At 37.4% G+C, this 26,269-nt stretch overlaps 2 protein-coding genes across 6 annotated transcripts; one reads left to right on the top strand and one right to left on the bottom strand.

Moving 5' to 3' along the window:
- Positions 1-242: 242 nt before the first annotated feature.
- sftpba (surfactant protein Ba) lies at positions 243-8,620 on the top strand. Of its 4 annotated transcripts, XM_079410582.1 has the most exons (12): positions 255-376; positions 709-773; positions 1,201-1,275; positions 2,721-2,843; positions 2,971-3,084; positions 3,166-3,246; positions 4,849-5,032; positions 5,158-5,300; positions 5,387-5,467; positions 6,999-7,109; positions 7,234-7,292; positions 7,603-8,620. In XM_079410582.1, exons 1-11 carry the CDS (start codon positions 325-327, stop codon positions 7,267-7,269), a joined length of 1,065 nt encoding a protein of 354 aa, XP_079266708.1. In that variant the 5' UTR covers positions 255-324; the 3' UTR covers positions 7,270-7,292; positions 7,603-8,620. The 4 variants fall into 4 exon arrangements, with proteins under 4 accessions (XP_079266707.1, XP_079266708.1, XP_079266709.1 ...); XM_079410581.1 differs by having other exon boundaries at positions 243-376; positions 7,234-8,620; XM_079410583.1 differs by having other exon boundaries at positions 273-376; positions 736-773; positions 7,234-8,620.
- A 4,034-nt stretch (positions 8,621-12,654) lies between these two features.
- Positions 12,655-23,031, bottom strand: LOC306865451 (S-adenosylmethionine synthase; the record flags this gene model as incomplete). 2 transcript variants are annotated; one of them, XM_079410050.1, is made up of 9 exons in its annotated part: positions 22,753-23,031; positions 17,263-17,340; positions 17,042-17,164; positions 16,762-16,874; positions 16,508-16,651; positions 15,848-16,066; positions 15,407-15,589; positions 15,197-15,330; positions 12,655-15,006 (listed from the first exon to the last, which is right to left on the bottom strand). In XM_079410050.1, exons 1-9 carry the CDS (start codon positions 22,841-22,843, stop codon positions 14,904-14,906), a joined length of 1,188 nt encoding a protein of 395 aa, XP_079266176.1. In that variant the 5' UTR covers positions 22,844-23,031. The 2 variants fall into 2 exon arrangements, with proteins under 2 accessions (XP_079266176.1, XP_079266177.1); XM_079410051.1 differs by lacking the exon at positions 12,655-15,006 and having other exon boundaries at positions 15,193-15,330.
- Between the last annotated feature and the right edge of the window lie 3,238 nt (positions 23,032-26,269).

The following is a 26,269-nucleotide window of genomic DNA, read 5'->3' as shown; positions in this document are numbered from 1 at the left end:
CGTTTGTTTGAATGAATCTCTAACCTGACTATAAGCTTTTTAACTGGAGCTGCATGCCTAAGAAAGAATTACAAATGGAAATATGACAAATATTGGCTTTACTTGGCTTTATTTGTCGAATAATGTGATTAAGCAACATTATTTGTTCAGTAGGCCCACAGCTTTCTCATTTGCACAGTGAAGGCTCTTGTCTTGCATGGCTTGTGCTTTTGGGGCGTCATATATAAAGGGTAGTTCCTCTTTGAGCTGAACTTTCCTGTCGCTATATACAGGGTCAAATTAGAGAATTTTACATTAGTCCCTCAACCTTCGGTGATTGAAGACATGACTGCCTTTAGACTGGAGTTTCTCTTTTTCACTGCCCTTCTGGGCTCAGGTAAATGAAATGTTCTGTGTTAATACACACACACACGTGTGTGTCAGTGTGTGTGTGTGTGTGTTTAATGTAGAATGATAGTTTGATACTGAGTTATCAATATGAATGTTGTGTGACAAGAAATATAATGTGATATTATTGCTATATTAATTATTGTCTGATTTTACCCAACCAGTAAATTTGTTTTTTAAATCTATACACATTACTCAGTTATATTGTCATGCTGTAATTTCTTTGCCACACAAACTTTGTTTTTCTTTTCCAGCACTTTTGTTTTCATCTTTCATGTAAGTTCAGTGAGTTTCTTAAAAACATGATTTTATTTTTAACAGTCAAAACACGATCTGTTGATACAACAGGCATGACGAATGTCCTGATGGGTGCGGATGACAATGTGGTGAGTTTTAGGAATGCTAAATGCTTGGCATATTGTTTTGTTTCATACTTATCAAACAAACAGATCCCGCGAGTCTGCATTTCAAACCGGCTGGACTGGAGTTCTTGCTTTAGATTTGTTTTTTTAAAAATGACCTCCTGGCTAAGCAAAATAATAATGCTACAATGTCATTTGCACATATTGAAAATGCAGAATTATTCTTATTTCTAGACAGATGCAGTATATTAAAGAAAATAGAAGTTGTTATTTTCATATCCTCAAATCCCTTCACACAGCACCTGAAATACACCATCCGCAAACTTTTAAGATTACCACAAGTTTCACTTCTCTTTATTTCCACACCTTTAAGAGTAAACTTTTGATAAGACAAAACTTACACATAAAGCAATGGAAAGTAGGCTATTCTATAATATATTGTATTCTGTAGACAGGTGACATGTGTCAGGACTGCACTCAGATTTTTGAGCTTCTGAAGGACCTCTTTTCCAATGGGGACTTCCAGGTACGATCTCTCTCTCTCACACACACTCACACTCACTCACTCACTCACTCACTCACTCACTCACATACACACACACACACACACTGAAAATCAGCATTCATTAGTGAATTTACAATCACCGCCGAAGCTTTTGAGGAAGACAGTCTAAACATAATTCCAACTTCTATTATCTCACATTTGCATGATTTTCGGCATGTCTTAAAGAAGATATCAAAGATGTAAGGAAGATGTGTTGAAAAGCAGAAGTGTATTGTTTCGCATCTTTTCATGGTGTCACTTTTTTAACTTCTCACTCATAAACCTGAAGAATTTGGTGTATGTTTCTCATCTGTCCACTTTACCAACCAGAGATATGGTCCTTCACAGACTCTACACTAGTACATCTACCTTATCTACAATTAGATTGATGTGCAATATACAATGTCTAAACATGATGCTTTATCTTATTCAGTTTTAAACTCTATGGACAGCACTTGTGGAATAATGTCGATCACCACAAATAACTGACTTTTCTTAAAAAATAAGAGTTTATGTTAAGGAACTTACAATTAAAGTGATTGGGAGTGTTTAAATGTAGTTTAAATTTTAAATATAAAATCAAATAAAAAACCCCCCCAAAAAATTACTTCTGTTTCTTAAACTTAAGTTGTTCTAGTCATTTTTACAGTTGTTGTGTTGTCATGGCCTGAAGTTGTAAAATTGTATATAAGTTTACACAGAAAAAGTACATAAACATTTTTTTCAACCCAATCTTAAGAGGAAACCTAACTGTTTTACTGATTTTGTAAGAGTAATTTTGTAAAAATGTATGAACTCAAATCATTCACTTGCATTGTAGGTGCCTCATTTGAACCCAGATTTTGTGCTTTTTTTTAAGGGAAGGAGGGGCACGCTGAAATATATATATATATATATATATATATATATTTTTTTTTTTTTTTTTTTTTTTTTTTTTTGTGGTTATCAACATCATGTCACAAATGCTGTTCATTGAGCTTTACTTGTACTGAACCTATATATTCCTTTAAGACTCACCTAAGCATTATACATTATACAGAAAATATCAAACCACCTGACATACTGACATTGTTGCAATGACTATTAACCAACTGGTTAATAAAATGTTTTTTAAACATTTTATGAATCTCCCATTTACCACACAGGTAATCTAGCAGAGTAGCACAGATGTAGTTCATTACATTTCACATAATCCGCTTATGTTAAACAACTAGAATCTGTATAAATTATTCGTTTTATGGTTTTTAGGAAATGTTTTGCATGAAAATTGCTCTTGTACTTTATTTAAAATGAATGCCACTTGGTTTGATAAATGTATCTGTAATAGCATTCCTACTTCAAGAACATGTCCAAATCATTTTTGCAGCCACTGTAAATTAATTTTGTTATGTGATGTCAATGCAATCATAAATCTTTTTTTTTTAAAGGCCAAATTAGCTGCTTCTCTTGAGCAAGTGTGTGATGAGTTGCCTGCCCAATTCACTCAAATCTGCCACACTGAGGTGGAAAAGATGCTTCCTTTGGCCATCACCTTCATTACCAGCATGATGGTACGGTATATATAGTTAGATTAAAACATGCATTTGATCTATAGGACATTGTATTATTTCGATTCGTATTTGGTTGAGAACCACTGCTGTTTATTTTACTGCTAATCCCTTCAATCTTTCACTTCAGCAACCCAGTGACATCTGTACATTTCTTGGAATGTGTGGAAAACTTGACAGTGCCAAGATTAGAGATCTATTGTTTAATCACATGTCAAAAACTCTACCAGTGCCAACTATGAAGGTAACATTTGAGGAAGTGGCTTAGAAGTTATTGTTTGCATGTTCTACACAGCTGACTAGGTTTCTCTGCTCTCTAATACAGATGGAGACATCCATTCAGTGCTCGGTTTGCACATACATTGTGAGCACACTTGAGTATCTGTTTCCCAGAGAGAGGACTCAGGTGAAAAAAATCACAATACACATGGGCTGAGCTCAGAAAAAGAAGTCTGCTTAATTGCATTGAATGTGCACTTGTAGTCCTACTTTAAATCTTAAAAAGTAAAAAAAAAATCCTTTTAAAAGATAACATCGCACTAATAAAATAAAAGGCGACTTAAGTGTACTTAGAGTACACCTTCATGACTGTTTCTTAATACACTTAAGTACACTTTTAAAAAGTGCACTTTGTAGTAATACCAGATGAAATGTTTTACTTTAAATTTTAAATAATTATTTCTACAGTCTTTTGTCATACTTTGAAGTACACTTATATTGATATTTTATTTAGATATTACATTTAAAGTTTATATATTTAAAACTGCAACTTAATCATGACAAATGTGAAATTACAAATAAATTTAAATACTGTACATGACAAGTTTGTAGAAATGAGAGTATATTTTGGTCAGTACTTTCAGCAGTACATTTGAACCATATTTCAATACAATAGAAGTAATTATGCTATTACATATACCCCTGGTTTCACAGACTAGGCTTAAGCCTAGTTCCAGACTAAAATGCAAGTCTGAGCGGTTTCAGCTGAAAGAAACTTGCATTGATTGATCTTTAAATATATCACTGCCTTTGTTTTGTCTCAAGATGCACACCAGTAATGTTTTTAAAAAGGCATGTTTATAAAAATTACTCAAAAGTCCTAATTGAACTATGGCCTAATCCTGGCTTAGTCTAAATCCTGTCTGTGAAACCGGGCATTAAAGATGTGCTTAAGTCCTACTTAAGTGGATCAAAAGAGCACTCTAAAGTTTAGCTAATTGCATTTAATATGAATTTATACTATAATACATTTTCATGTAATTGCAATTGAGTTAAGTGCCCAACATCATTATATTCAGCTCGCACAGTTAAAAAAAAAAGTATGATCAGTAAGTCATGCCCATATTTTAACATTACTTTAACTCATAAAACTCATAAGTCAACATGTTTTACGAGATTCAATTAAATTTGAATTAAAAGTTGAAATGACTCATACAACCAAGTTGAAGAATACTTTAAGGCAGTAACTAAACTTAAGCTGAAATAGGTGAACATTTTTAATACTGCACTTAAGTATATTCGTTCAAAGTATATTATTTACATAACTACATAAAAAGTATGTTAAAGTGTACTTCTTTTTCACCAAAGATTTCATTTAACTAGTAAGCTAAAAGTGTTAATGTTTCAAAATATGCTACATTGCTATCACACAATCTAATCATCTTCTAAATAAATTAAATAGATTATTTTGCATTAATTCAATTTTGTTTAAAAATCTCTTATGTTTTCGTAGTCTGATCAAATTATGAGTCAAAACAGATGCTGTAATTAGGTTCATTTTTTTCCACAATGGAAATAAAAGGCCAAATCAATACTGTACGTCACACATAGTGCTTCTTATACACTACACTTTTTCAAAGATAGATCATCTTTCATGTATGCACACTGTACGGCAGGAAGAGTATGTTCGTATGCTATTCAAAACATACAGAGTTGGAGTCCTAAATGTCTCATATTTAATTCGAAAAAACCTTGACTTCGAGTGTTTTGTCATTTTTGTACTCTACAGAGCATCATAACCGTCCTGCTGGAGAGTTTGTGCAGAGAGTTTCCTCCTCTGATTCAGCCACAGTGCAATAAGATTGTTGAAAAATACATCCAGCTGTTGGTTGACATGCTACTGAACAATACTTCACCTAACTTCATATGCACTCTGCTTCGTCTTTGTGAAATACGGGAGCGTCCCGTTAATGGTTAGAGACTTTGGCCTATTTTTTTTTTCCTTTGAATTAACACTTCTGTTATATGATTTTGTTTTGTCCCTGTGAACAAATATACCTCCCATCCTGTTTTTTATCCCTTTCTCTTTCTTTAACAGCGGCTGAGGTGCTTTCTGATTGTGATTCCTGCCTTACATTGGCAGTTTTGACACATATGCATCTGCGCTCCAATGCCACCGAGCTCCAGGCCGCTTCATTCCTGAACACCTTCTGCCAGCTTCACCCCAGTGCCATGCCAAAGGTTAGATATCAGTCTGCTCCTTTAAATGACCGACTTTTAAATGCACTAAATTTGTAAGTTTACTATAATTTCTTTATCTCATCTAGTGTGAGACTTTTGTGCAGCGTCATGGGAACCAGCTCAGTGTATTTCTGAGCAAACGACAGGGGGCGCTGGACATTTGTAAGGTAGAAACTACTAGATGTTTACAGTTTCTTGTTAATGTGTGGTCACATGTACCATTGTTCAGTTAATTTTTGCAGGTGAAATCCACAATAGATATGTAAAAAAAAGGTCTGTTCTCCATTTTCAATTGTGTAGCAATTTATGAAGCACAGCTACTTTCAAACCAAGCAGGTTTTGAGGCATTGTTGGTCAACTTGGTGAATTTGCTTGACCAACTTGAATCCCATGTGAAATCTGCGTGAGGAAATCTTTCGCCCTCATGAAAAATTCAAGACCACATGAATTCCAAAGAAAATTCCTGCAAAAAATTCACTGAACAAAGAACAATGTGAGCACACCTTTGTTGTTTACTCATGCAGAACCGACTGATATAATATTGGTGGATTGCTGTGCGATTGTTAAGGTGATTTGAATGGTGTTTAGCATGGTGCTATGAGATTGGTAAGGCTTTGCTAGGTGTCCATGAATAAATTGTGCACCAAACTCAACGCTCAAAGTGAAGGATATTGACATCCTGTTTTGTTTACAAAATTGTTACCTTCTTTTTAGTCTTATTAATGTAGTAGGCCTACCTCAGCCCTCCAGCAGAGGGTTCCCTTCCAACCCTGCTGCATTGTCAGTAGTTGCTTTACTAACGTTAGCATCGCTGTCGTCTGTGTAATTCAAGTACTGAAGTCACAATAGTGTTACACATGGCACTGAAATCTGTTGACGCGGATCAGCATGATTGTCTCTGAGTTTTATGTAAATCGCACCGATACTTAATTTTTATTATATTAAAAATTAATTAATTATTATGTTATATTAAAAATGTCCTGGCTCTTCCAAGCGTTATAATGTTGGTCGAGATTTTGAAGCCCATAAAAGTGCATCCATCCATCATAAAAAAAGTACTTTGCATGGTTCAGGGGGTTATGAAATGAATCTATTGATGTGTTTGTAGGTTGTAGGCGTAGCGTAAGCTCTAGTGAGAAAAAATGTACGCGGAGGTGCAGAGGAGAGAGCAAAACAAAACACCAGTCACGAATTGGAAGTACAAAACGATATGATAATCTCTGTAAAGAAAAAATTAAACCAAAAGGAGACTGGTTTTTCTTTGCTGTAAACAAAGCTTGGTTCTTGCGAGACTTGTCACTGGAGTTTATGCCACGCCTACGCCACTCTCTCACGTATGACAGTTAGCGGAAGCTAGAGATATGATAAAGTTTTAAATATGTATATTTGTTTTACACAAACGCATCAATTAGCTTCAGAAGGCCTTTATTAACCCCCTGGAGCCGTGTTGAGCACTTTTTATGAAGAATGGATGCACTTTTTGGGCTTCAAAATCTCAACCACCATTCACTACCATTATAAAGCTTGGAAAAGCCAGGACATTTTTTAATATAACTCCAATTGTATTCGTCTGAAAGAAGAAAGGCATTCACCTAGGATGGTTTGAGGGTGAGTAAATTAAGGGGTGATTTTCATTTTTGGGTGAATTATCCCTTCAATAATTTGTAATGTTTAAATTTTGTTTTCTGGACCCTATAGAAGGCAAATTTGTGTGTTTCTGGTGAGAAGGAGCCTGTCATTGCTGCTGACCCCTGTAGTCTCGGACCACTCTACAGCTGCAGAGACCTCCAGACTGCTGTCGACTGTGGGGTAAGTGCACCAAAAAGCCTTGTGTATAAATTTGCATGGACATTCTAGTTTTCTAATCACCTATAGCTTATGTTCTGGATGCTTTATGTGAAATTTTATGCATAAATTTATTTCACTCTTACAGGCAGTTTCCTTCTGTCAGAAGAACGTGTGGGAATAATCTGTTTCAGCTGTCTATACATGGTAAATGTCGACATATAGTTTGCCAAATGTCAATCAATTGCTAATAAATTTATAATTTTTTTATTTACTGAACATAATTCTGACCCATAGGATAACTCGCTGCTCCTTCCTTGGGTCATTACACCTAGTTTATTCAAGTTTTCTAAACCTTATCCACACAGACAGCAGCCTCTTTCATATATGTTCAGTGTGCCTTATCTCAAATATAAATGAACTTCTGAACATTAACATTTGAACACAAAAACGCAGCATGTATTGACCAGTTTTTGATTTGAATGTTGAAACTGTTTTTGTTTTCTTCCAACAACAGAGTCAAAGGTTATTTGTGCAAGTTTTAACAGTGTCTCAGCATTAACAATGTAGCCTATATGAAAGGCTGATGGACCTACTGGACCAACGCCACAACATTTTTCTTCCTTTCCTGGATCTTCATGGTTATATTTACTTTTCGAGTTGAAATTGAGGCTAAAAAAGTCATAGGCTTGGATAATATCTTCAGCAAACAAGATAAAATAGAACAAACTCATATAAAAACATGTTTGCTGGGGCAGCTATTATTTGAACAAAAATAAATACTGTTGCTCAAGCAACATCATTGATCTCAAGATACTTTATCAGTCTTTTCAGTGCTTTGCACAAGCCATCAGTGAGGTCAATTCAAAGTTCATTTACAACATTATCTTGCATATGAATCATTACATTGGGGGTGCATAAACATTTGATCAGTGATAATGTACATTTTTAAACAAAAACAGCACATTTTTGTGTTTATTAGAGAATGTACATTATGCAAATATTTTCTGTAGTAACCATAGTTCAGGTTAAAATATTGTAGCGACTAGTTATTGGTCCTACACTTTGTATTAGACACCACTGTCATAAAAAAATGATAGTATGGCACCTGTAGTATTTGATCTGAAACTGTTATGGTATATTATTGTAGGGCATACTAAATGTTTAGTTCACTTGACTTTGTCAAGGCTTATAAACTGCAAAATAGCTACAATAAATGGTTGACTCAATATTTCTTGACCCTAAATGTGAAAGTCACTAGTAAAGACAAGAATGTTTTTCTCTGTTGATGTCATATCCTGAAAATGCAATGGATCCGTTTTGCCTCTGGCTTTTGAAAATTGCTCTTCACCTCTCTTGAATCATCTTGACTCACGTAGCATTGTTCTTGCCCTTTATGTGCAAAGACATGTTGATGTCTTACCCTCTTATGACGTCACATATACTTCCCACTTTTATTATTTCATTACTGTTACCGTTGCTTTATGTTTGAATAAATAAACAAACTGCTTTCAACTGTGAACAGTCTTAGGGTGTATACAGGCATGCCATTTATTGTCTTCTAACCTATGGTATTTTGCCCTTAGCAAAAGCTCAGTCAAATAGTGGTTTCCTTACCTGAACCTTTCTGACACCACTGAGAGACTGGAATGATGGGATCACTAATGCTGACCTTTGGAAATTACTCAGGCTTTTCTGTCAGAACAGTATATATCACATCGACAATTTATAGAGACTTCTCACGAACAAAACTCTTGAATACGATCACAGTGGTGAGGTGAGGCTCCGCTGCTCAATACACTTATCCTACACATATGTACAGTGGGGAAAATAATTATTTGATCCCCTGCTGATTTTGTAAGTTTGCCAACTTAAAAAGAAAAGAAGGGTTTATCATTTTTATCGTGGGTTTATTTGAACTGATAGAGACAGAATATCAAACTAAAAATCCAGAAAAAAAAGATTTACATTTTAGCAAGTCAAATAAGTATTTGACCCCCCTACCAACCAGCAGGAGTTTTGGCTCCCACTGATTGGTTATGTGCACACGTGGAACACAGATTAGTCCTGTCACTTTAAGAAGATACTCCTAATTTCAGTTCGCTGTGTACTAATAAAAAAACACCTGGCCATAGAATCTATATCTTCCATTCCAACCTCTCCACTAAGGGCAAGACCAAAGAGCTGTCAAAAGACATCAGGGACAAGATTGTAGACCTGGGGCCTGTTTCATAAAACAAGTTTACCAAATGAGTCAGGCTTATTTCAGTTAGTCTGTTATTTTGAACCAAACCAACTGACAATAAGTCAGACTAACTGAAATAAGCCTGGCTTATTTGGTAAACTTGTTTTATGAAACGGCCCCCTGCACAAGGCTGGAAAGGGCATCAGCAAGAAGCTTGGTGAGAAGGAGACAACTGTTGCTTGCGATTATTCGGAAATGGAAGAAATACAAAATAACCATCAGTCTGCCTTGGTCTGGAGCTCTGTGCAAGATCTCACCTCATGGGGTAAGGATGATTATGAGAAAGGTGAGGGATCAGCCCAGAACTACACGGGAGGAGCTTGTTAATGATCTCAAGGCAGTTGGGACCACAGTCACCAAACAAAACATTGGTAACGCACTACACCACAATGGATTGAAATCCTGCAGCGCCCTACAGTCAAGCACGGAGGTGGAGACATTATGCTTTGGGGCTGTTTCTCTGCTAAGGGTACAGGACTTCACCGCATTGAAGGGCCAATGGACGGGGCCACGTACCGTAAAATATTAGATGAGTAGGGCTCGGTATCGTTAAAAAATGTTCAATATCGATACAGATACCTTGAGTTCGATACCGGTTCCTGAACGATACTTTTTCCGATACCAATTTTATGAAATCAGTTTGAACAAGATTACATTATCTCAAAAAAATATATATTTTTTTTTAGCCTGTTGGCATTTAAACAGACTCAAAGCCTCATCTCCTGAGCCACTGCACAAAGGAACAACATATATCCAACACAATAAATCAGTGCAAATAATTTTAATAAAGTTCAAATAGTTCAGTTTACACATCTGTGAGGCTACGTTTACACTAGTGCGTGTTCGTTTTAAAACGCATAGCTCAGACAGAATCATCCTTTCTATTCATTTATTCAAATTTGTTAAAGACTTCAAGAAATGTAAAATATTCATCCACTTTCATAAGTGGGTGTTTTATTTTCTTTCACCATATGTTTTGTTATTAAATTCTGGTGTAGTATGTCTAATTATTTGAATGCATAAAAACAACTTAAACTTATTCTTAAAATAGCCTTATGAAAGGTTTTATTTGTCCTCAGAAATTCTGTGTTCTGTATCTGGTTTTCAAATGAAGGCATAAAACATTAAATTAATTTATCTTTAAATGATTGAAAATCAAAGTTTATTTTGGCAAACAAAGGGGGTTTACTATTAAAATTAAAACATGGAAGAAATGTTGTGTGATCATTACTAAAAAAATATATATAAAGTTTTAGTAGTAGCAGTTCTGTCTGCTGAACAATATTAATACATTTCTGCTGCAGTGTCTTCCAAGTTAAACCGAACTTTTATTTTGACGGTTGCCGTGAATACCTTACAGTTCTGCGTGGATATATGACCTAGATTTACTCAAATCAAATGGTAAAATGCTCATAAAGAGCGGACTGCTCTGTACACTTTCGAGTGGCTCTCACAGATGTCAAACACTGATCAATCTGCGTCAAACACATCTAGTGCTGCAGGCTTATTGGCTCACTGTCGTTACTGAAATTAACTCCTTAGGTATCGAAATTTGGTACCGAACAAGACAAGACGTTTTTCGATACTCTGTGGTATCGAGGCAATTCGGTCGGTGCCTGAAAGGTATCGAACTCTATACCCAGCCCTATAGATGAGAACCTCCTTCCCTCAGCCAGAACACTGAAGATGGGTCTTCCAGCATGACCCAAAACATAAAGCCAAGGCAACAAAGGAGTGGCTCAAGAAGCAGCACATTAAGGCCTGGTTTCACAGGCCATACTCAAATTAGGACATTTAAGTAATTTTTATAAACATGCTTAGAAGAAAACATTACTGGGTTGCATCTAAAGACAAAACAAAGGCACTAATATATTTTAAGATCAGTCAGTGCAAGTTTATTTCAGTTGAAACAGCTAAAACTTGCATTTTAGTCTAGGCTTAAGCCTTGTCTGTGAAACTGGAGTGGCCTAGCCAGTCTCCAGACCTTAATCCTATAGAAAATCTGTGGAGCAAGTTGGGAGTTTCCAAAAGACAGCCAAGAAACCTTAATGATTTCGAGAGGATCTGTAAAGAGTGGACTAAAATCCCTCCTGAGATGTGTGCAAACCTGGTGACCAGCTAAAAGAAACGTCGGACCTCCTCCAAGTACTAAGTCATGTTTTGCTTGGGGATCAAATACTTTTGACTAAAATGTAAATCTTTTAACATTTGCATGCTGCTTTTTTCTGATATTCTGTCTCTATCAGTTCAAATAATCCCATCATTAAAATAACCCCCTTTTTTTTTTTTTTAAGTGGGCAAACTTGCAAAATCAGCAGGGGATCAATAATTATTTTCCCCACTGCAGATATTAGACTAAGGATCACCAAATATGGAATTGGTGTGTTTGTTCACTCAAACCGGAATTCTGTAATTTCTTTCACAGTTCTGTCATTACTTTGCAATGGTTTGACATTTGCAAGATAACTTTTTCCCCATACACTCTTAAAAACAAAGGTGCTTCATGATGCCATAGAACAGGGGTGGGGAACGTTGATCCTGGAGGGCCAATCTCCTGCAGAGTTCAGCTCCAACCCTGGGAAGAAAAAAAAAAAAAAAAAAAAAAAAAAAAAAAAAACACCCCTAAACCGCATCCTGAAGATCTTGATTAGCTGGTTCAGGCGTGTTTAATTAGGGTTGGAGCTAAACTCTGCAGGGCCACCGGCCCTCCAGGATCAGCGTTCCCCACCCCTGCCATAGAAGAATCTGTCTCTAAATCAGGGCTGTCCAAACTCAGTCCTGGTCTAAATGGTTCCATAAAGAACCTTTCTGTTCTTTGTGTTGAAAGACGGTTCTTCAGATTATAAAAAGGTAAGGAAAAGATGGCTCTTTAAAGAACCTTTGACTGAATGGTACTTTGTGGAACCAAAAATGGTTCTTCTATGGCATCTCTTGAAGAACCTTTATTTTTAAGAGTGCATTTCTAAGCACTCATGTTAATTTTTACCCGTTTTATGTTAAAATATTTAGTCAAACCCTCCTGGAGAGAAAAAAAAAAAATTATATATATATATATATATATACACACACACACACACTATAGTACATATGTCCTGTGTAGTAAATGGATATTTTTTTTCTACTCTTTCAGAAGGCATCAGAATATTGATGGAAATGAAGTGCAGCCCCTAAAGTATCCAATAACATGCTATTTTTATCTTTGAGTTTCAAGACTACATGTATGGACTCACAGAAACCCCTGCTGATGTGCTCCACAAATTTCAACGATCCATCTTTATGATTGTTATTATTCAAAAGTTTGGGGTTAGTAAATTTCTATATTTTGTGTAAGATCTTTTATTCAGCAAGGAGGCATTAAATTAACAGTAAACATTTATATAAATGTTACGAAAAAAAAAAACAACAACATTCTCTTCCAAGAATACAGGAAAAAAAATAAAAAACAACTACACAAATATTCAGCAGCAAAAACTGCCATCAACAAAGTTTGACATTGATAAGCATCAAATCGGCGTATTAGAATGATTTCTGAAGGATCATGGGACACTAAAGACTGAAGTAATGATGCTGAAAATTCACCTTTACAAAATCACAGGAATAAATATTTAAATAAACTTAAATAGTTATTTTAAATTGTAGTATTTCACAAGATTACTGTATTTTTGATAAAACGCAGTCATGGAGAGTAGATAAAAAAACCTACCAACCCCAAACATTTGAATAGCAGTGTTGTTTTGCAGAAAAACACAAATTTACTCAATTTTAATTTGTATGAGTTCCAAGCGTAAAGTGGTTTAAACATCTTTAAAAGCAACGTATACTGAAGGCCCGATTTTGTTTACCTCAACCACGGAAAGGGCTGTAAATGTTTCAAGGAGGGAAAGAGGAAGAAATAAAAACCCAATGAATATGACAAATGTGAAATACCATAAAACAAGAGTCTTAAGGGTCAGAATTTTTATTCATTTCACCGATATAGGGGACAGAACCATCACGGAGCATTGAAAGGAAGGGAATTCAGGAGTTCACTGTGGATTCACATGTATCATGAGAGGAAACTCAGGGGAAAGGAGAGCAGGTGAACAAAGGGGGAAGGCGAGAAGAGGAAGGAGTGACGAAGGAAGAGAAACAATAGAAAAAGGCACTTCTACTCTTTCAGTAACCAGTCTGACGCACCAATCTCTGGAATTAAAACAAAATATCTTGTACGAAATAAAAACAGAAGATGAGCATTATATAAAAGACCGCAACCCAAACGTACCCAACAGAGAGAGCATGTAAACAAAGCCGGTTTCTCTGTACAACACCGACCAGACTCGCTTCTGTCTGCGGGAGCGCTGAGAGTCCTTAACGTAAAATGTGTGCATGAGTGCGTATGGACAGTCTCATCTATCTGCCTTCACTCGCATAAAAAAGTAACAATGGTCACAGCTACCAGCGCCAGCCTGTGGCAAGAGCCCAAAGCTTTCTGTAGGACACCAAGGGAAGACCACAGAGCCGGCACGCGGGACATACACTACGACTACGGTGTTCAAGCAAATGAAAACAAGTATTCATTGTCTTTAAAAACGATTCCGTTCACGTACAAAAAGTAATAAAGGCAGTCACACCTTGAGATCCCAGGCTTTTCTGTACTGACACCGAGGCTCAAGAGGATCACCGAGCAAATATTAGGTTGAGTTTTCAAGTATGGAGCGATTCAAGAGGCGGAGGCAGCCCCTCTGCACTGGCAAGGGAGCAGGGCTTCTCTGTAGCTACGCCCGCTGTCGCCGCGTGCAGAGAGGGAGTGCTTTGCCTCCGCCGTGGTCTAGTAGAACATCACATAACAGCTACCAGGAGGTTTCACCTGGAATCGCCATCAAGACCGAAGGGGAACGGTTGCGTCGCCGGCCCCGCAGAACAAATCACAGTTGGTAGCAGCTTCTGACTTCTCTGTAACACGTCAGAAATAAAAACAACGCGGACTGCGGCGACCAGGACGGAACCGTGGCGACAGTACGAGTGTAAAAAGTTTCTTAATTTCGCAATTCCAATGTAACTTAAACACATTCTTGTTGAATCCAACTAAAGACAGGTTTTCGATATTTCACGAGAGGTTTTGATCCCATTCGCGATGGTACGCATAAAGCGGTGGACCTGGAAAATGGCAAGCATTGGTTCTCTTAGTTGGTAAAACAAAAAGTCGAGGGGTTAGTGCTTCAGCCAGCAATGCATAGCATCACAGAACAACCTTTGACCCCCATTTGTGCCGTCACTTGATCTTTCAAGCAAGTAGGTAAGGAAGGAAGGGCTGAAGAAAGATGGGTAGAGAAGAGGGCGCATAAAGTAAAAAAACAAAACAAAAAAATAACCCACACAGCCACCATCCACAGATATTTCGAAAACAATACAGCAAAGAACAGGGTTGAAGGTAAAGTTGTACGGAGAGAACGCCATTGGAGAGGAATTACCTTTGGGAGCGGGTGTGAGGTTAGGAGTCAGGGGTTTTGGTACATCTCCCCCCTCCAACGGGTTGAGTAGGTTTCTCTGTAATGTACACCTACCGCCCGAGGAAAGGAGGGGGGGTTACAGATTTAGTATTTAAGCTTTTTGGGAACTTCCCAGGGGAAGGACTCGCGGCCAAAGTGGCCATAGGCTGCGGTGCGCTGGTAGATGGGCTTCTTCAGGTCCAGCTCTCTGGAATTGCACAGGAGACAGAGTAAGACAATTGCCACGCACAAAGAAGGACGTTCAGTCACACTCAATGAGCCTCTCTAACTTTAACTGAGCAAAAGACCAAACTCAGGAAACGCGACAGCAAAAGATGACTGGGAAACCATCAAACCGAGAGGTGGCGGTTGGGCCGCCCCTGAGGAGCACACTTTACCTGACGATGACCCCTGGGCGGAGGTCAAAGTTCTTCTTCACAATCTCCAGAAGCTCCTTTTCGCTCCTCTGGGAGGTTCCATAGTGGAAGATGGAGATGGACAAGGGGTGGGCCACTCCAATGGCGTAAGCCACCTGAGGAAACGGGTATATTGGTAAGAGCGTACTTTTCCCTTCACTATTACATGGTGAAAGACTACTAAATATTCACCTGGACCAGTACACGCTTGCACAGATCAGCCTTCACCAGAGACTTGGCCACCCAGCGAGCTGCATAGGCAGCTGAACGGTCAACTTTTGTGTAATCCTTCCCAGAGAAAGCGCCGCCTCCATGAGCGCCCCAGCCTCCGTATGTGTCTACGATAATCTTACGGCCAGTCAAACCAGCATCTCCCTGTAAAAACAGCATGAAGAATTCAGAATCTTACCACCATATATGGGGAAATATAAAGTGAGGAAAAAAAAATAAAAATACAACGGACAAACCCATAATACATACACTTCAGTTCCCACAACTATTACTTTAACTGCAAAATCAGACTATAATCAGATATAAATGATTTTAAACAATTCAAAAAACCAATTGATTCCCACTTTTCCATGCCCACAGGAAACCCAAGAAAACAGCAGTGTTATTGTTGTAGTTTAAAACCTGTGGGCCTCCGATGACAAAGCGTCCACTGGGCTGCAGGTGATAGACTGTGTCATCATCCAGGTAGACGCTGGGCACCACAGCTTTCACCACCTTCTCCTTCAGAGCATCACGCATCTCATCCAGACACACTTCTTCATCATGCTGAACAGACACTACAATGGTGTGCACGCGCACGGGAATCATGGCCCCACGGTCCTGTCTGTACTGGACAGTCACCTAGAGAATGAAGTAACAGAAGTTGAGCTGAATGGTTATAATCTCTACAAGATGCAGGCACACAATCGCAGTCTTAGTATAGTAGTATAATACACTAATATTCAAAGGTTTGGAATAATGAGATTTAAATATTTTTGAAAGGTCTCTGATGCTCACCCAAGGGTGCATTTATTTAATCAATAGTATACAGTAATACTGTGAAATATTACAATTTAAAAGAACTTTTCTATGTGGATATATTTTAAAAAGTGTAATTTATTCCTGTGATGCAAAGCTGAATTTACAGTATAATTACTCCAGTCTTCAGTGCCACATTATCCTTCAGAAATCATTCTAGTAGATTGACATGCTTTATTGCTTTATGACAAGTTTATTCCTCTTACTGACCCCAAACCTTTGAAGGATGTGCATTTTCCTACTGAATTCCAACAACATTCTCACCTGGGTCTTGGAATCAGGTCGCAGCCAGGGCAGGGTGCCGTCACGCCGCAGTTCGGCCATTTTAGCATTCAGCTTGTGGGCCAGGACAATAGTGAGAGGCATACACTCCTCTGTCTCATCAGTGGCATAACCAAACATTAAGCCCTAAGAAGCAAAGTACTCAGTCATTCCACTAAAGATAAGATCTTGATTCTCCTTATAAACCAATTCAAATCCTGGCATATGAACAAAGAAAGTCGTTAACTAGCTCTTACTTGGTCTCCAGCTCCAACATCTTCCTCACTGCGGTCAAGGTGAACCCCCTGAGCAATATCAGGTGACTGCTGCTCAAGAGCCACAAGCACATTGCAGGTCTTGTAGTCAAACCCTAGAAGTACAATAAAAGACTGATTAAATCTACCCTAAATTCAAGGAGGCAGCTAATACAAAACCATAAACCATTACACATTATGCAATGCAGCAAGTTCTGCAAGTATTATGGCACTAAGAGTAGCATACTAGCACTCTTTCCCCTGACATTTAGTGCCGCTATACCTTTGGAAGAGTCATCGTATCCAATGTGCTTGATGGTGTCCCTTACAACCTTCTGATAGTCCACGGCAGCTCGAGAGGTGATCTCACCGGCCAGTAAGATCATTCCAGTCTTGGCAACAGTCTCTGCCAGGACAGATTGATAGGGGTTACAGCGCACAGTAAAAAGATTTGAGTTGCAAGCATGGAGAAAAGCGTGCAGGAAAGCATAATTTGACACTCACCACATGCTACTTTGGCATCAGGATCCTGTTTGAGGTGGGCGTCCAACACAGCGTCACTGATCTGGTCACAAATCTTATCTGAAACAGAGGAATGAGAGGTGTAACTATTTAATCAGCCAATCAGAGCATAACTGGATTTTGGATTTGCTTAACTCAAACATTTTAAAATGGCAAGCTTGTGTGTGTGTGTGTACATTTATAACAATGGACCCTTTTTAAAAAAATGTTTGAATACATTATACACCATTATATTTGTATATTATACATACATGAGACCTGAACAGCACACGTTGATATCGGGGTTTAAACTAAATTCATGTAAACTTTGCCAGTATAAATATTTAAGAACCAGAGGATGCAAGCTCGCGCAGTGAGCAGCTTTGTGCATGCACTCATCAGAAGCGCGCAAATATGAAGCTCTCTCTGAAGTATTGTGTTTGAATGGACAAATTCACAGAAAAATTGTCAAAATGCACGTCTTGAAACGCCAGCTGAACGTACAGTATTAGTGCATTCTCTTAAAGTGACAGCACTTTCTTAATATTAATCAAACAGCAACAAAGAAATCACTCACTGCTCTTGATTGAATCGCTTTTGTAACTTTAATAAAGATTCATCTTTAATTCATACAGTCAAATATGCAATGCTGTTTTATATTTGATTTACTTTATTCAATTTCTGTACCTAAAAACTAACGCTATAGACCCATCTAAAAAAAACCTGAAAAATCACTGATTTTATTTGCATCTTTACTCTATTGTATTTTTATTTGTGCTGTTGCTTGTAGTTACATTATTTTTATTTGACAGTATAGTTTTTCCCTAAACATACTGAAACAGTGACTCTAAAACCGTGATCCAAACCAAACCGTGAAAAAGTTGAACCATAGGAACTTTATGACAAGATTAATTTACATGACTTTATAATGGTGTTGTTTTAGTATCACTGAGACACTATTATAAAGTTTAGTAATATTTTAAATTAGTTTTTATTTTTTCTACTTTAATTTTAAAGATTAATAAAATTCTATTTTTGGCATCTTAGTTTTTGTTTGTTACTCATTTTAATACATCAAGTTAAACCTAGATTAAAGATATTTACTTGGGAACTGAATTTGCCATGGAAATTATACAATTTTAGGTTTTTGTACATTTTATTTTTAGTTAATATTTCAAGTACAAAAATGTCTTTATGGTTTTAGTTTACTATAATAAACTTTTATATCTCCAGCATGTAAAAAAACTTTGAAAGCTCTTCGATGACAACAGTGCCATTACACGATTGTGCTTACTAGCGTCATGCGAGCAAAGAGATTGTTTAAAAACCATAGACAAGGACGTTGTTATATTTCCATACAACAGGTGAAGTACATTAGCTCACTGCAGTACAGCCTCTCTAGCGGAGGCAGGAATGCCCAAACTGCCGCTCCACTGCCCCTGGAGTAACCATCTATATTTAGGGCAGAGGTAAGACAAGCTAATCCGCTGCAGCAGGGCTGCTAACCCTCCCCCACACCATCAGCAATGAGCTCATTAGAAAGCACACTGATGCAGTAGTGAGGGCAGTGGAGCGAGAGGGGGAAAGGTCACACCACATGTACAGGTGTCAGTCCACGGATGACAAAAACATGATACGGTGAACCGGTCCACAAACAAACTTTACGAGTGTGCACACTAGGCTTGCTGCGATAGACGGTGTTGGCGGTGATACCGGTGTTAAGTTACTTCACTTGCCCACCGCGGCACCGTCCCTCACCGTAATTTAGATTTTTTTTAATAGTAATAAAAATCATTTAGTTCAGTTAGAGAACAGACACTACAATTAAAACTGAACACGGCTGCTCAATGCAGCACATCGAGCGAACGACAGTGGCGCATCACAGATCAGATTTCATTGAACACGTGAGGAGAGTGAGCCGAGGTGACTGACAGAAGAGTGAGGGGAGACAGACAAGACGATGGCACAAGAACTTCAAAACTAAATGTAAAAGCGCCTGTTTAAAAAATTATTTTGGATTTTGAAAAGCCTGTTGACCTGCCATTTATCTAAGGTGATATTGGAAGTTTTTTTTAACATTCGTTTCTCATTTATTTGGTTCCATAGTATTTGCTAGTTTTTATTTTAATTTAAACTGTGATTTTCCCTCCAAGTGAAAGTAAAGTGCGCACGGTGCTTTTACAAGCAAAGGAAAGTGGGAAAAACAAACAACTGTTTGATGCCGAATTGCCGCAAATTCGAGGAAAAACTCAAACGACCCCACCACCACGGTAATACCGGTGTTGTCACACGTCGATTAACCGGTGGGAAAATTTCCTCACCGTCACAACCCTAGTGCACAAATGCTTGGCCAACTTACTCAAACATGTGATCTCACGGAACAAAGTGCACCCTTGCGATGTTGTGACTGTAACATCCCTCAGTTTCCCAAACATTTGGCGTCACTGAACTTGCTTTACAAGATTCTTTGACTGTCACCCCAAGATAGTGGTTGATATGTGGTTGGTATGAAAATGCTGATGAAAATCAAGTTTTGCAGCTTTTAGTACATGCACATTAGATTTGATGCAATCTATGTTAGTTTACAGCTTAAATGTAAATATTGATGACTCATCCGGTTACAGATTTTTATCAAATGGTCGAGAACTAGAATGCCCCTCCCCGTAAACACCTGAGGACCAATCAAAAGTTCTCTTTTCAGTAATGCTGCAGGGCTTGACATTAAGCATTCTCATGTGGTTGTCCTTCGGACAAGTAAATTTGTCATTTACTTATCCGAGTATAAAAGTTACTTGCCCGGAGAGAAAAAATAAAAGTAAAATTGAGTTATAAATATATTTAGTGTGGTTATACAAAACAAATTTAGTTTTAGTTCGATTTTTCTTTTTAAATAAAATGATGGAAAAAATTATAAAGTGTGATTATACTGTTATATTTTAAAATAAAAAGGGAGTATTAATTACAAATACAATTATTTTATATTAAACTTAAAAATAAAAATGCTAATATTTACTTTTATATATGATTTTTCAAACTTAATTTTTTTTTAATTGGAGTTCAATTTAATCAGACAATTAGCAAAATAAGACATTTGGGCTGTTACCAAACAAATTAAATCAGTAGCAACAAAATTCATCTTTGCAATGTAGAGGAAACACAGAAACTGCATCCGAAGTGGAATAGATACATTTACCCACTGTTAATGCAGCTCTGAGGGACATGGAAATCTTTAATCTGCAGTTACAAATGAATAAATGTTTTGATTCATAAAACGTTGAAAACTGATTTTTGAAATTATTAAAAAAAAAAAAAAAAAATGTAAAAAAATGTGTGAATTAAAACCACCAGCATGCGAATGCTTTTTACAACCTTGAAAAACTGAGCCCTGATTTGTCATCTCATAACGGCGCAACAGTTGTTCTGCAAGAAATATAACAATCATTAATTTTCTCCACATGAATTTCTTTTTATCAGCAATTTATAGACCTATTCTGAGCTACAAGGTTCTTAATCGATGGCTTGTTTTATTTGAGGCCATCAACCCCTGTTATCTCCGCCTTCTTTTTTTAAAGTTTATTAACGGAACTTCTTGTGGAAAAACTACATTACCCATGATTCCGCACAGAAGCTTCCACTAATATAGAAACTTCATTACCAGCTCCAAAAAAAGCACTTCAGTACCCACCCACTCCCATGAAGCACTGCGATCCAGTCAGTTTCCTTACATTCTTATTACTTAAATATTAAGGTGCGAGTGGCAATAATCATAATATACATTTAAACAAAATCTGAAGTCTTTCATTTTCCCATCATTGTTTTCAATTATGTCTCTTGAAATAGTTCATGGGACTGTAGGTAATCTTGCACCTTTGTCTTTTTGTCCAACTTTTTTAACTTAAATCAAAGATTGTCATTGTGATTCAGCTAGTATCTATTTGGCTTTATAGCTTATAACTCCTAAAGACTTTAAAAATCAGGTAAAAACAACTGGAACCAAGGCCGCTTTTAGTAAATCTGACCCGATGTGCTTGACATCTAAAATCTGAGCACATACCGAATCGGATTTAGAACTAACCTCTCATCCGTAGGTGATGTATGGAGGTGTGTGTAACAAAAATATTCCTGGAAAAAACTATTGACAAGTTACCGACTACTGGTTTTAAACAACTACAATTTAACCCAAATGCTGTTCTTGATACCTATAGCACAGTCATTCTTTACCATTTTCTTAATTTGTTTCCAATCTGACAACTCCGTTTATGCAGTCCTATAATGACGGAATTACAAATCATCAATGCATGCTTGTGAATCTGAGCGAATCCAGTAATGTTATGTCATGAGGATAAAGTTCGCACCCGGCTTTGTGAATACTGCGTAAGTTACTCATTTGACGTACTGCATCAAACGCAGTGATAAAGGCGCGCAGCCATGGTCAAAGACGTAACATGACGTCAGGCGAAGTTGTATATACAAGCACCACAAACAATTAATAAATATGAAATCTGCACTAAATCCCGCGTGCGGTGTGAACGCCCCTAATATTTATGAACGCGGTGCGGCTTAACATCGCTAGCCGGAGGCGTTTGCTTTCGCGTTTTATACATTTCAGGCCTAAGAGGTGCCTGACGCAATACTCGCGGCCACTTGAGCGAGAAGGGACGTTCACACCACGTGTAGGGGTGTCATAGCCTAGGGACGACCTAAAAAAGGTCAAACAAACAGCAGCTTATATATAGAGAGAACAAAATGCATAGATAATAAACATTTAGCAACGCTTTCAGAAGCACGCGGTGATGACGCGCTCGTACAGACACGCGCAGGCATTAATATTCGCTGATCTCATAGGCCACTGAATAAAGATTACCAATAAAAGTAATAAGGGGAATGATGAGTTATAATTCTTGGACTGGATCGAGTTAGAGGCTCATCTAGACGTGTAAAATACGCAACCGGACAAACCGGCAGAACAACAACACGCAGCAAATCCGCATTGCACATGAACACATGTTCCGCGAGCCCGCCGATAACATGGCTACCATGCGCGCGCACGGCCGTCAATTAGACGTAGGCAGAATTATTAGAAGCCAATATACTGAGACTATTAGTTCGATTTAAGAAATGTGTTAAATTAAAAGCGAAATTAAAACGATGAATAAGCCTTTAAAGCGTACACGGCCTACATTCGCGAGATTAGTTTTGGGCCTCAAATCCGGTGACTCCTGCCGCGCGTGGCCAGAGACAAATAACGTCACCTCCCACTTTACCAAAGTCAGTGTACGTTAAACAATAACGGCATTTTTCCTGCCCTTGGCATGATTAGAGTGCAATAAAATTTTATAATCGCATGTGTTTTATGTATAAACATGTAAAATAGTTACCTGCAGCTATTAGCACGTGCTAGCTGAGGGATCTCGTGCCCGATTGTGTTTACCTTCCGCGCGACCTTGTGACACTAAAATCTTATTTATAACGTAATCGTGTTATGATACATACCAGGGTGTCCTTCACCGACAGACTCCGACGTGAACAAAAAGCAGTCTTCATCAATCAGGGAGTTGTGGAAACCGTTCATCTGCCCGTTCATGTTGGATTTAACGTTACGCTTGCGTTTCTCTCGGTCGCTGGTTGTAGCGGGTTATTTTCAGATTCTCTCTGCTTTTGAAACGTCGGTCTTGGAGAGATGTTTCTGGTGATGCTGTGTAGACTTGACCCCCAAATGATCACGCGAGCCGGTCTTCAAGTTTATATCCCTCCCTCTTCACGCCAAACTCGAACGTCACTCGGGCGCGCTCCCGTCGTCTTCGCGGCAGCCAATCAGAAACGGCGTTACGACGTGAAGCGGTGAGGAGACAAAGAAGGCCCAGTTTTGTATACAATATTTTACATGTACACGTTTAGAAATAAACCAAATAAACCCCCAATTTAAAACCATAAATAGAGGGCTAGTTGTCACATTTTTTTTTATCTAAATTTCTATAGAAATACTGCCTACAGTTTATTTAAAGTATAAAATGTTATATAGCTATGTGTTTTCTCCCTAGCTTCACTTTTAAAGCTTAATGTTCACTGCAGAACAATATGAATGTGCATCATGTCAATGTGTTTCCAAATGTAAAAAGTTGTGATGTAAGATGATTATGTAATGCAGTTTTGCAGGGGAGAATTTATGTAAAATGCACTTTGTCCTTAGATAATGTATTACCTACATCAGGAATGTCTGTCGGTCTTCGAGGTGCACTTTGGACTCGGTTGAGCAAAGCATTAATTGTTGGAATGCAGCATATTGAATGTTAGTAAATTAAAGCTTGTGGGCAGAGCTGCTAAACCTGTCTCACCACTGGCTAATTACTGCATGTGTGTGTGTGTGTGTGTGTGTGTGTGTGTGTGTGTGCGTGTATCTGATTGTGTTGCATGAGATTGTGAAGTTGCTAGGTAGCATGCAAAACGTATGTGTGTGTGTATACATATTCTGTGCATAACCAGTAAGCATGATTATAATCTATTACATTCACTCAGTGCGTCTATTGCACTGTCACACACTTTCAGTCAGCATGGGGCCTCTTTTATCCCGTCTAATCTGTAGGCAGTAATTTCTTAGAGTGCCAGGAGGTACAGGGGACGTGGGCTTCACAGGGAAACTCAGAGGTCGCTGAGTTTGTCGATTCATATCTAACCTCAGATATGCACTAGGGTCCAAAAGTTGGAGACCACTTGTTAAAAAGCTGTTCTTCGCATTTTTATCATTTTTTGTTGTCATTTTGAGCACTTGAGTGAAAGGTTTAATTGAAAAAATATGAATTTTGGGATGTCTTTTTGTTTTAATGACAGCAGCACTCGAGCTGTGTGAATAAACATTTTCTAGGAAGATTTGTGAATGTTATTATATGTATTATGTTATATATATGTGAGCAAGAACATCTGCCTTTCTGCGAAAAGAGTTCACATTTGTCACAAAATGATTTATGAACATTACTGGCTTAAATATTTTTATATATTAAATTTATTATACATTTGTAGTTGTAATTATTTTAATTATTTCTTAACTTTTTAAGAGTATATATATATTCTACCTAATGATTTTTAAGTTTACATACAGGTTTAAATGAAAAAAATTTAAAATCCCATATATTCAGTGTGGTCTCAGACTGTTTTTTTTCTTTGTCTCCCTTCCAATTAATTATAATTCTAAATAATTTGTAACAATTAAAAACTGATGTAGAAGAATTAGATGAAAGGCCGTTTGGTCTATGGTATTTGAGATCAGGAAGTAGTGCTTACAACATTGTGTTATTGCCTTTTGTGTTGTAAATTGGTACGTTATGATGCAAAGAATGAAAATGTTCCTTGATAGTGAGCATTCATTTGCTTTCAAAAGCTCTGGCATTTAAATAAACCACGAAGACTACTTTTCTAAACACCGGCCTCTCTTATAAGCAGCTGGTTATCAGGCCCAGTTTTATGTGATTTGTTTGTAAATGCTATGTCTTTTATTAGCGTTTCACTGTTAAGTTTTGTTTTTTAAATTTAAATTAGCATTATATAGAATTAATATATGTAACAGATAACCACAAAAAAATAATTTAAATTGAGATGAAAAAGTTTTGTGGAGGCCTAGAACTATAAGGTCTGAAAAAGAAAAAAGTATAAAGTATAAAAGTATAAAGTTTTGCATTGAAGGAATATCAGACATTCTGCCAGATAAAACAATGATTGTTTTTGTCTCTTTATCAAATCAAAGTGAATGCAGGGTGTTTAATTTTGGTGTATTTATTTACAGGAATGACATGAACTTGCACCTGGCAAGGTTTTGGATACATAACTCTTATGTATGATCACGTTGCAGCCAGGTGACGGTTTTTGCTTGAGGGAGATGCTTTCAAAAAGAATTTAAAATTGCGCAACGTTTGCTGTCAATCACGAATGAGTCATAGACCTCACAATATATTACCAAACTGATCACACTGCTTTTCACTGTCTATTCGCCTCCAGGTCTGGAAGAGTTTCCAGAGTCTCATTCCAAACTCTTAAGAGCTTAGATCTCATAACAGACTAATGGATTATTCATGGAGTGTTGAGAGACAAATTAAACTGAAAAGTCAGTAACATATTTTTGTTAAAACTCTCCCTCATCTAAACCTACAAGCATGATCGTGATCCTGATTAGCAACCTTTTCAAAGTTTCCTGAGAGACTAACCATTATTTAAAAAAAAAAAAAAGTGACTTTGGGAATCACTTCACAGGATTCAAAAATGGGTGAAAATTTGATTTTTTATTTTTAGGGTATAGCATTGTGTCCTCATTGTTCATTTCGACACATGTACTTCACAGTTCAAAATGAGGACAATTACGCCACAGGAAAACATTTGACTTTGAACTGATTAAAAAAATACAATATAAGTCAATAAATCAATGATTATAGACAAACTCAGTGTTCTTTGCTCTCCAGCCAAATTATTTAAGACAAAACATAAGAGAAAAGGAGGACAGTAAAATTACAGTTCTTTACCTTTACAGATTATGTGTACTGTTGAAAACATGAACAGAGAATACAGAAAGGAGAGATATGCAAAAGTGAGAAATGTTTGCGATGATATGCTGATGACATGAAGTCAATATACTGTCAGGCTTAGTTACATTTTATTGTCTTCTGTTATTTAAAGGGCAATCAGTCCTGACATTTATTTGCCTGACCTTTGCTAAACTCACCCTACATGTCCTTTAGCTGTTTATTTTTTCACAGTCAATATGCGTTCACACACACACACTTCACGCCAGCTTCTCTCAGCTCTAATAGATCAAATGACACAAAATGCTATGAGCAGAGCTGATGTAATTGGCTGTCTTCAATCAGCCGCTCCTGTCAAAGGTTTGCTCTGTTTTAGGAGAGGCTGTTGGCTTGACAAAACTTCAGCAAAGCATGATGGGTGTTAATGAGCAACTTCTAAAATCTGGGATGGTGGTCTTATATAGTATGTCCCAAAACTGGCAGATATGTGTACTCATATACTA

This window comes from Barbus barbus, assembly GCF_936440315.1.
Source record: "Barbus barbus genome assembly, chromosome: 47".
Taxonomy (NCBI): domain Eukaryota; kingdom Metazoa; phylum Chordata; class Actinopteri; order Cypriniformes; family Cyprinidae; genus Barbus; species Barbus barbus.
The sequence above is the reverse complement of the archived record's forward strand: the minus strand, read 5'-3'. Positions and strand labels throughout refer to the sequence as shown.

Bases quoted from the DNA above. Each gene is read 5' to 3' on its own strand.
- sftpba (XM_079410581.1), top strand. From the start codon at position 325: ATGACTGCCTTTAGACTGGAGTTTCTCTTTTTCACTGCCCTTCTGGGC. The intron at 3,247-4,848 runs GTGAAAAAAATC...TGTACTCTACAG, and splicing joins TTCCCAGAGAGAGGACTCAG to AGCATCATAACCGTCCTGCT. The intron at 5,468-6,998 runs GTAGAAACTACT...TGGACCCTATAG, and splicing joins GGGCGCTGGACATTTGTAAG to AAGGCAAATTTGTGTGTTTC.